The sequence below is a fragment of the Lycorma delicatula genome, chromosome 1, assembly GCF_047948215.1.
Source record: "Lycorma delicatula isolate Av1 chromosome 1, ASM4794821v1, whole genome shotgun sequence".
Taxonomy (NCBI): domain Eukaryota; kingdom Metazoa; phylum Arthropoda; class Insecta; order Hemiptera; family Fulgoridae; genus Lycorma; species Lycorma delicatula.
This window is the reverse complement of record NC_134455.1, coordinates 213,272,442-213,284,662: the sequence shown is the minus strand read 5'-3', so window position 1 is coordinate 213,284,662 and position 12,221 is coordinate 213,272,442. Positions and strand designations below refer to the sequence as shown.

Below are 12,221 nucleotides of genomic sequence, written 5' to 3'. Positions count from 1 at the left end.
TCAGATTTAGAAAAAAAAACAATTATTTTACTGTCTATACATAAGAAAGCATGCATAAAGAGATGAATAGGATGATAACTGTTACAGTATCAGTAATCAGTGATCAAATGTACCCTCTATGATAGTCTAAGAATGAACACAATGTCATAGTCTGGTAAAGAACAATGTCATAGTCTGGTAAAGAACAATGTCATTTGAAAAGAGCTTGTGTATATGGGAGGAAAATTTAGGTTTCAGACTTACCTTGAGGGAAGCTATAAAAAAACAAAGATACTTACATGACAATTGCAGATCTGAAGAAGGTGTTTAATAATGTCAAATGATAGATCTTTAAGAAAAACAGGGATGAACTATATAAAGAGGAGTTATTTAGGATTTGTATGTGAATTAGGTAGCCATAACAAAAGTAGGCTCTATCTAAATCTACAAATTCCACCTCCATGTAACCTGACAGTTTCACAATTCCTGGAGTGTCTCAAAGAGTCCATCCGTAAAACTGAAAAATATATTGTAAGAATTAAATAGTTGGATGAAACAGTACTTAATGAACTGGTTCCTATAGATTTAAAGTTAAATATCTCTGATTGTAGTTTTCCTTCATATAACTGGGATTTAATTTTAGCTAATAACCATAACAGCCATATTCTAAAAATATAAAAGAAAATGGGTAGACAGTGAAGATTGGCAAACAGTCTGAAATGAGATATGTAACATATTTATCTTTGTTGCATTACATTTTGTGTATAGAAGTAGCAAAGAAGGAGACAGAAAATTTATTACAAAATAACAATAAGGAGAAAAATAAATATGTTATTACTCATTTATAATATTATTCTTTTTGGTGAAACATGATGTTTAGAATTATTGACTGGAATGTTAGAAGAAAAGTTCAATTAAAAAAAATCCTATAACATATTCCCTCTCAAAAATATCACTGTTGTATGATCATCTAGAGATAAAGAAACAAAATTACTGAATTGTAACAGTAAAGAGAATATTAATGAATGAAATACTATCAAGAAAGTAGAATACAGTAATATAATAATACATCAGAGATCAAAAACATTTCTTATTCAGGCAGTAAAATTACAAAGGACAATAACATAAACAAGGCATCATATTTTAACATATGCATGGGTAACATTCATGCAAAAAAAAATAAAATTCATCAGTATCAAACATAGATTTAATAATTAGAAATAAATTTTAAAAATAGTTGTTGTATTATAGCACTTTATGGAAGTAATAAATAGACAGCAGAAAAGTCAAAGCAAAGTACCAAAGCTCTTGAAAATAGGATTTCAGGAAGAAAAGGTGGTTTGTCTGGTAAGATTTATGTTGAGGAAGATGAGTATGTAATGGAAAATTGAATAGGATGAGAGAGGAGAAAATTGGTAGTGAAGAGAGAAATTAGTGGCAGTTTTACTAAAAGAAGAATTAGGTTGGTTGTCTGCATCCAGGTTTAATGAAGCCAAGAAAGTATTTAAGTTAGTTAAACTAATAATATTAAGGGTAAAATAGGTAAGAAAATACAAATATAAGAATAAAAAAGCATATATTATAAATATTTTATGATTGCATAAGCATGAGAATAGAGGCTGCAAGAAGTAATAAATATTTTTAAATTAAAAATCTAGCCCAGAACCTAAAGTGTAGAGAAACTCTGTTATAGCAAACGCATTATAATCAGTAGTTGCCCTGAAAAAATATATTAAAATGATAATAGAACTAAAACTGAAATTATTAATAAAATGCAGGTATGTAACAGTAAAAAAAAATAAAGTTACAAAGAAAAAATTGGCTGTAACAACTTTTACCATTTGAAGGTATTGTTTTCTGATTCTTTCTTTATTTCTTGAATTGAAATCTTACGATTATGCATGGTTGTCTATAATACAAGGCTTTTATTTAACACTTATTATTCTATTTATGTAAGTATAATTAACAAGATAAATTAGTATATATAAGGTAGATTAATAAGATTAAGCCTATAGCTACTTTCTGATATATATCACTTGGTTCAATTTAGATAAAATTCATAAAAAGTACATGTAATTTTTTTTGTTTTAAGATTGCACATAATGATAAAATCATGTAAATGAAAGTAAAGAGAAAATGAAAATAAGTAGTTGATAAGAAAATGCCAAATTCAATCCATTAATCCAATTGAAGTGCTTGGTACATTGGTTTTTCTGCTTACTGACATTGCTCTAATAAAGTTGTGCACTTCGGTCACTGAAGTCATTCTCTTCCTGAATGAACTGAACATCAAATGTATGTAGACAAGATTTTAGAGGTAATAAATAGGGTTGCATGTTTTTATTAAGTAAAATTATCTCTATCTTTATTACAGTATGCCAAACCTGACTGTAGAAACAAAGAGATTATCAGTGGAAAATCACAAAAATAGAGTTACTAATAAAAGATTAGCTCCATTAATATTATTAAAATAAATTCATATGTTAAGCTATACAAATAGACAGATAAACAGAAAGTGTACAATGTCACTTGCCCCTGTCAATGTCAAATAAATTGTATTCAATGGTACTTTACTATGGAAAGTGAATCAAGATTTAGGAAAGGTATTTTAATTAAATGAATATTAAATCAAATTGTGATATTTGACTTCAGAAGAGAATTTGAAATTCCCTTTTTATGTACTTTTAATCGGTTCAGATTTTGAAATTAATTAGATGTTAAAATAAATAATAAAACAAAAGGTATTAAATATTAAAAAAAATCTGATTATAAAAAACCCCATATTTTAGTTATTAAATTTTATCAAAATACAGAAATTGTAAACTATGAAAGTATAAGAAGCAAACCAAATGATTTATGATGATAGATTTTTTAGTGTGGAATGGGTACAAGGGTTTTAGTTGAATACTACATCTTACTTTTAAAATATTTTTGTGATGTAGTACACTCTTTCACATAAATGTTTTTACTTTATACACAGAAAAATTATTTATTTTTGCTTGTAGATAGGTAATATGCATGAAAATATATCTGAGAGGTTTGTGTTTATGCAGATATTATGAAATATCTGTATATAATAGGGAAGGAAACAGCTCTGGATTCATTAGGTGACAAACTAATGACTAATTCTTTGTGAAGATCTTCATAAATCAATACTAAAAATTCTGAACTCCTTGGCAAAATTAGGTATGAGCTTCTTACCTTTGGGATATTATTTTTGAAATTTCACTGGTCAACAAAATTTAATTTTTTGTTTGTTAAATGAGAGTGAATGGCTGTTTCTTATTGCATTTTTTATGCTGATCTCATAAGTGCTAATGTGTCTTTTCTATTGGGCTCAGTTTTTTGTAATTGAAATTTCTTTCGAAACAAGAAATGTATGGTGAACATAATATCACATTGCATTACATGCATTTTGTACTCACCGAAAATCTATTTCTTTTGGATTTTCTGCTGTAATTTGCTGTAGGTATATCCCTCTTTAGATTCTAACAGTAGTCAGCTGACACTTTTGGATCCCGTTTTTCCTCGTATTCTGTTTCCATTGTAGATATCTCCTGGTGAAAGCGTTCTCCATGTTCATCACTGATAGCACCGAGATTGTTAGGGAAAAAATCCATATTTGAATGTAAGAAATGGATTTTGAGTGACATGTTACACCCAATTTCTTTGTAGTTTTGAAATAATTCACAATTTCTCTGTCATTACTGGCCTTATAGTTCCCAAGGAAGTTATACCACATTTTGAAATGATTTCCATGCAGCAACCTTCAAGTCATTTAAACATTCTTCAAACACCGGATCACTCATTAGTTTTCTTATTTGTGGTCCAACAAATAAAAAATGGAAGCTTTGACGAGTCAATAAAAAGTCGCTATTCATCAGGATGGTAAATATGTCCCAAAGCTTCCAGTACAGAGTCGATCTCATTACAGTATAATAAGTTTTCATACTGAGAGAAGAAATGTTCAAATTCTGACTGTCTGTCACAGAAAGCAGTTGTTTTAGTGTTTGGTTGTAAAAGATGCCATCTTTCAGTCTTGATGTCAATATTTCTGCTTGATTCTTTGATAAATTTAGATCATGAACCAGATCTTTTAATTCTAACTGATTAATTAAATGGGGTTCAGTATATCTATTTTCTAAAAAGTTGGATCTCTTTCTTCATTGCCTGATAAGTCAGCACAAGATTCTACATTTTCATTTTCATCTAAGTTCCATGTTTCTGGTGGTACTGGATTTGGAGGCTCTTGGCTATCTGGCCCTGACGACATGGCAGAGGGAATATCAGGATATTTAACAGTAAGTTTAGTTTAGCTGCTATCCCAGATATCTTTATTATACAAAAATAACACTCTGTGGTGTGACCCTTTGGTTCTCTCCAAACCATTGGAATTGCAAACGGCATGTGACGAGATCCATTTAGCCAACCAGTCAACAATATTACACAAGAAGCACAGCAAATATAAGGAGCCCAAGATTTGTCCTGATCACCTAATTGACATCCAAAATTCAGTTCATATGGCTTTTTTATATTTCTTTTCTGAGACTTCAACGTTACATCACCACAGATGTAGTAGAAATTGTTTGGATGATTAATACAACTGTGAGGCATTGTTAATACATTATAATAACTAATATTGTTTAAAAGGAAACACTTCAAAACACACTAATTTAATAAGCATAATCACTTTACTAACATGTAATAACACTTTAATAACATGTACCCGCAAATATGAAAGCCAGCTACAAAACTGAATGTTATACACATACAAGAACTCGCACTTGAATGAGAATTAAAAATATTTCTCTAGTCTGAACAATAGTTCATAAATAAATATAATGACAGAAATAACCAATGAGTGGATGGTATATTTATAGCAAGATGAAAATAGTAAGAATGAGTCACATTCTTGTTCATTTTAATTAGTATGTAAATAATAAACTTTATGATTAATGTCTAACAAATCAATGTGAAAACAATTAAGGAACTGTAATAAATAAAAAAAAGCTATTTAGTTGATAGATAATATAATAAAATACGTTCACAAAATGCTATGCTTATGGAGTTCATGCATGATACTACTTGAAAATAAGAATGGTAATTACAAAAAAACTAAGCCTGATAGAAGGATTCTGATTTCATATTTCAAATTAACATTAAAAATACTATAAGAATCAGTTACTTACTCTCGTTTAACAAAATTATTGTTGATCAGTGTTTTTGGAGCTAAACTGAAATTATAATTTTAAAGTTTATCAAAAGAACTGAAATTACTTATTTAAGAATGAGTTAAAAACAAAGTTTAAAAAAATGTTCCATCAAATGAGAATGACAATCAGTTTTTACCAACTTTCAGAAGAAAAGTACAATATTACTTATGCACAGTGGTATTGAAGGGGAAGGGGGTTGAAATTGAATTTTCTTTAAGTTTTGAGGAATGAGGAGTACGAAAATACAGTTCACTTGAAATAAAATTTCTTCTTATATATGTATGTATGTATATATATATATATATATATATATATATATATATATATATATATGCCTACGAATAAAATTTGTGGCTCGAAAATCTCCACAACTACTTAATCAATTTCATTGGAATTTCTGTATGTGAAAATTTGATGAAGATTAATTGAGTTGTTCTTCAGTTATGCTCAATTTAAGATCAACAACAAAATTTTCTTATAAAGAGAAAACATATTTTAATATTAAATAAAAAGAGATTATACCTTTTAGTTTCTCATTTAATTTATGTTTCTTATATTTCTTGTACAAAAAATGTACAAAATAAAATAACAAAAAATCAGTCTTCTTCACCAGAACTAAAGAATCTTGAATTTTTTAATTTGTCCAGCTTTTATGTCATTTCCTTGGAGAAAACATAGTACAGAAATGAATGATTTCAGTGTTGTGAAAATTATGCAGTTAAATTGTTAGTTTCCTAATTAATGAAGATAAAAAAAATCTATATTCACAAAGTTTTACTTTCAAAAATTTTCTATTACAATTTTTGGAATCTGATTTTTTATTTTAAATAAGTATTTCATCACATAGGCTTGTGTGTGATAATATAGTGTGGAAATTTTGTAGCATGAAAAATGTCAAACTAGATCTGGGTTTAAACTTGGGACCTTCTGAATGAAAAGCTGAGACTGCCATTCTTCATGGGGGTTACCAGAGCACCACTCTGGTAATGAAAATGTTATTTGTATAGTTTATACTAGTAAAAATAGTAAAACGAATAAATTAATTCCCTTTTGGCAATCCTCATATTTTAACTACTGCTCAGCAGGTAAGATAAATGATGCTTTTTGTATAAAGCTTAATGGAATCTTTGATTTTATGTTTCGATATTAACAGATATCTAAAATATGCAGTTTATTTTATTATAAATTAACTTTTTCTCTTCATGTTATTCCACAGGAATAAGTATTATTTTTGGCTTCTTTCTATGAATAAAAATCTATTTTCACTTTAAATTTACTAAGAGGACAATTAAAATAATGCAAAAACTTGTTATTTTAAAGTGGTACTCAAAGTTACTTGAGCAAAGTCATCTTCAGGGCAAAATTTATTTCCCTTCATGTTGCTATGAAAAACACAAAAGATTTAATCTTCATTATTAATTTTCATTATTTCTGGATCAAATATTTTTATGTAGGTGAAATTAGGTCAAATGACAATCAATATTAATTACCTTTTTGATAACATTGAGAATGAGCTGAATAAATTTTATCTTTGTTTTCTCTAATGAATCAGGAAATTTTATAGTACTTAAGAGTGCAATTAGATTCACCAAAGCTCATCCTCTCATTGTTCAGCTGTTGCTCCAGAAGATAGCTCAAGGTGCAGAATGAAGCACTGGTTGATCTGTGGATCGGCTGTGGCTTGAGATGAAGATTTCGATACCTTATTCATGAAAATCAGTCAGTCATTTTAAAGTAAAGAGTACCACAAAAAGAGTGTGAAAGACTGTGAAGAGTATATACAAGATTGTCTAATATCTTTCTTTCAGTTAGATAAAATAAATATTAATTAAAATAAAGTAAATTTTAATTTAAAAAAAAGTCTAATCTGATAGATGGGGTTAGAAAGTGGGTAAGTCACAGTTTTAATATATTCAGAAAAGCTTACATATAAGTTGACATAAAATCTCTTACACATCTTCTATTTATGCCATTTGTTATTTTATAGATTTAAAAGAATCCTACACTCTTATGTAAATAAAAAATTGTTTTATTACAGTTCCTCAAGCATAATATACAGTCATGTAAGCAGCTTATTTTAGTTTATGAATATAAAACTCTTGTAAATATAATTTGAATAAAAAAGAATTGAAAGACAAAACCAAAAAATTGAGTGCATTGAGCTTGTTAAAATATGATTTTACAATATCTATTAATATTTTTACTTACAATTATGTCTTTTTTAAGACATAAAGATGTTATTAGGCGTACTTGCACACCACTTACACATAATGTATGCATGTCTTAAGCCTAGCAAATATAATATGAGGATGTCTACATTAATTTTCCTTACTTTTTTACATATGAGCTGGTAGTTAATAAGAAGGAATTAATTTTCTATGAATTGACATGAATGAACATGAGTAGTAGAAGATCAGTAGTATTTTGAATTAATATTTGATTGTGTTTACTTAAGTTTTTTGTTATATCTCCAGAGAGGTAATATCTGATTCTGGCTAACTTTTAAATATCTGCTTGTTCATATCAACAGTACCTTTACAGTTATAATAGGAAGAAATGAAATATTTAATGATATTCTTAAAGTTAGACAGATAGAAATTCAAACCACAGATCATGTTTTATGGTTTCAGCTAGATAAACTTCTTAAGAATGATGATTTATGAATAATTAAAAATATATTTAGTGTAATCAACATTTATTAGGCTGATTTCTGATATTGTAATATTTCTATATTGCAGCCTTGGCTGAAGATGCAATATTAAAGTACTGCTTATGTTTAACAGAAGTTGGCAAACTACATTTCTGTTTTACTAACTAGGAAGAGAACCCTCTATATGGGAGAGAAATACCTGTGACAGAGAATAAAAAAATATATAGATTCATATGAATTTTCATCTACTAATAAAACTTCTTTAAAATAATTGCTACTTATCTTCCTAAATAATCCTGTAGGACATCCTTATATAAAAATAAAATGTGTATCCTTGATTAAATTTGTTTGGATTTAATATCAACTATCAATATAGACTGCCTCATATGAAAAATGAAAAATCAATAAAACTGAAATTACAAGTATAAACTGTCTAATCATCCTTCAAAGATTATAACAGAATATTAAAAAAAAATTACATTAGTGTAGATTTAGTAATTAATGATGGCTTACTTAAAATTTTAAATCTGCTTCAAAGTTTATTAAAACTGGAAAAAACTTTCAAGAACTCAAAACTTTGCCGTATTTCTATGATTTGAAATGTCAGATTTTGAGATTGAAAAACTATGACAGTCAGTGCTATTGAAGAAGTAAATAATTTTAGACCACTTTGACAAATATGACTAGAACAAGTAAATCGCTATTTTATACATTTTTCAATTAGTTAACCATGCAATCAGCATCTTTAGTCAACCTTTTCATCATTAGTCAATGGTGCAATCAACCTTTCAAAATGACTTGATTGTAGATCTAACAAACAATATAAATCAGTTGAAAGAGTACTAACAAAATCAGCTGAAAGAAATTCATAAGATTTGAAGTTTCTTTTCTCAGTAGACTTCATACTCTACTAGCAAATAACAAATAACCAGTTAGATTCCTTTCAAAGAAACTGATAACTACCTAAAAGATCCATTTCTTTGACCATCTGCTAATATCTAAAGCACTGTTATATAATGTTTATCATCCAAAGCTGGAGATATGTTTCTCCAGCTGTAACAAAGTTACAAATTGTCTTTCTTCATGACAATGCTCGGCTGCACACTGCAGCTGTAACAAAGAAGCTCCTGCAGCGTTTTCATCGGGAAGTGTTTGATCACCCATCATACAGCCCGGACTTGGCTCCATCAGATTTTCACCTCTTTGCTCACATGAAACGCTGGCTAGAAGGACAACATTTTGGCACAGACATGGAGCTGCAGACCAGCGTAGAAACATGGCTGAAAACACAGGCGGCTCCGTTCTATGATGAGGGTATTGGAAAGTTGGTACCACACTACGACAAATGTCTAATTCGGAGTGGCGACTATGTAGAGAAATAGTGTAACTATGTAAGTACTTGTTACAAATAAAAAATTTTTTATTTTCACTATGGTTTTAATTTCGTGATCGATCGGACCTTGAATAAAAATAACCCTCGTATAACACAGAGTAATATTTTACAATATAAGTTTGGAGGCAATTAATTAAAAAGTGTACTTTTTACAATATTTTTTGCTTATCAGTTTGGATTAATTTATGTTGTTGAGCCTTCACAATAATCTTTTAACAACTTTATATAGTTGCTCAAAATTTAAGCAAAATCCTGTTTTGAAGTGTAAGTTATTACTGCATAAAAACAATATTAAAAGTAAAATATTTATAAAATGTGGTATGGTACTTAAATCTGTTTCATGTTGTCTTGAAATAGATTGTATTTAGTTGCAATTACAAGTATTTTCATTAAAATATGAACACTTTTTCAAATGCAAGTAATTTTTAATACAAGTTCAAAAATAGAGGTAAAAACTAATGATTTGGTTTTTAAAGTGTCTTCTGATTTTGAGAGAAATTAAATTCATTCACATTTATAAAAATAGTCTCAATTATCTTGTTTTCTATTTTTACAGCATCAAAAGAGAAAAATGTTATATTAAAACCTTTTCAGAGGAAGGATTAAAGGTCATTACCGATTTTAATTTATAATCACAATTTCCTATTTTATGATTTACAATTACATTTGTGTGATAATCAACTTCGGTCATCATTTGGTTCTTTTCAATCACTAACATTAGTTCACAAATATCATCTATACTAGTTCATTCAAGATCTTTTCTGCCATTTAGGTGAAAGAGTAGTAGTAACAGATAAACTCTCTCAAAAATAAAATAAAATTAAAAAATGTTATAAAAGTGTTATTCATTAACGTACATTTGTGTTCGTACAGTTACTAAAGTAGTTAGTTTCAAAAAGTGATTAATTTTACAGGAAAATACCATGGAATAAAAATGGCATAGGTTTCCCCTCCCATAGTTTAGACTGATATAAGAGAAATAGAAGTAATCTTATCTATTGTGAATTCTAACTTGAAGTGATGTAAACACAGCAAAACAAAATCATATTATGATCTCAAAGACTAAAATGTTTTTGTTTAAGAATTAATATATATTTAATGCAGTATCTAAATAGAACTTGATGGCAGTTAAATATGGTATCTAAAAATATTGCTTATTTTTACTACATAATAAATTATGTATGATAGTATTGTGTTGATGTCATGAATAATTAAAATAAAATTTTATAAGCTGTTTAAAACTATATTAAAAAATGTAGTTTATTTAACTCTGATTTAATCTGTTCTGTATGAATATTATGAGAGAGAACAGAAGTCAAAAATAAAATTCAGTGCAACATAAATAGGTACTTTAAAATAGTTATATCTAAAACTACTGAAACAAACAAGTTTAATGAAAATATAAAATAAAAAAGCAGTTAAAAAGTAAAGAGATGAAAATAACAAACATAGCAGCATGCGACATACACAATACAATCATAATTATAACAACAAATAGATAACTAAATAAATAAAGATTTCTACAAGAACTTACAACAAAATTAAAAATGGATTTAGGGTTTCCTTCAGACAAACATGATTCATAACCGTGATGGAGCACATTTATTATAAAATATGAACATATTTTGGTATTTATGATGCATGATTTTCTTACATGAATAATTCTTATCATTTTGTTTAAACATTTATTTATGAATAATTGATTTTCTATTTAGTTAAAAAAATATGTAAATAAATTAAAATATAAAGCAAGCTCTTTTATTCAAAATGCAAGCTTAATTATTTTTTTATTGGAAATAAAATTATTATTTAGCAGTATATATACAGGCATTGGATAAAGTGTTTGTGTATTGTAAATTATAAAAATTTATATTTTATATTATGTATTTATTTTGGTTATACTCACGCGGGCAAATTCCCAACAGCCCAGCCACTATAAAAAATACAAATAAAATAAAAATTTAAGAGTACAAAATAAAAATTAGTATTTATTATAATAATGTTTACAGAAGAAATGTTGTATAATTTAAATAATACTTTAATTATTATTTTAAAATTTATGTTACAGTTAATTAATCATTTTTTATTACCTATATTTTAAGAGATATATTTTTTATTAAATGTGTATTCAGGTATAGAATCAATCTATTTTATAGATACATGTGCGTATTTAAAAATAAATAAATGAAAAATATGATGAAAAAAAATTCACTCTGAATAAACACCACTTTTATGTACTTTGTACAGCAATTTTACTGATAAAATATGTGTCTGTCTGATATCATACAGAATTTGTATGCCTGTATGTAAGAAAATAGATTGCGTGATTTAAATATAAAACCCAGCAAATATTTATTCAAGATTAATTTTTTTATTTTTTTATTATTAATTATAGTAGTTTTTAAAATTTATTTTCTAGAAAACTTAATTAAGTGATATTTTTTTATTTCTACCTCATTCATTTAATAAAAATTCAGTAACGTTATTAATATAAAATATATAACATCTTTTTTAAGAATCAAATTATGAATTAACAAATTAGATATCATCTATATATTAAACTTACACCTTAGTATTTAAACTATTTGTAGATATTAAAGTTGGTTGCTGTGGAATTGTTTACCAAAATTATTAATTAGAAAAAATCACCATCAACAGCACATGTTTTCCTTTATTTCTCTGTTTTCAATTTGTTTGGATGAAGATCTGTTTAATACGAGATGGATTCTCTAATTTAAAAATCTTTCAGACAAAATTTTATGATTATTATTCTATTGTTTGTCTTTAAACTCTTTTTCCATTATTATGGACTATTGATTCATTTAATTATGAATTTTGTACTGTAAATCAGTAAAAAAATAAAAATAAAAAGTTTTAAATAAAAAATGTAATAATAAACTTATTAAATAATTTTTGGTTTAAAATGTCGTTAGAGGAAAAATGAAAATATAATTTTAAAAATTCATAAGTGTGAAAGATTACACAA

General features: G+C 27.0%; 1 protein-coding gene across 4 annotated transcripts in view; it reads right to left on the bottom strand.

Moving 5' to 3' along the window:
• LOC142328178 (CUB domain-containing protein 2) overlaps positions 1-12,221 on the bottom strand; it is a 376,385-nt gene that overhangs the window by 64,021 nt on the left and 300,143 nt on the right. For 2 of the 4 annotated variants that reach the window (XM_075371737.1, XM_075371754.1), the window contains one exon: positions 11,142-11,168. The exons of 1 other annotated variant lie outside the window; for it this stretch is intronic. In XM_075371737.1, coding sequence (XP_075227852.1) covers positions 11,142-11,168 — 27 coding nt within the window. Of the gene's footprint in view, positions 1-6,682; positions 6,821-11,141; positions 11,169-12,221 lie in introns of those variants that run through there. One more of the 4 variants, XM_075371761.1, reaches the window with a different exon arrangement.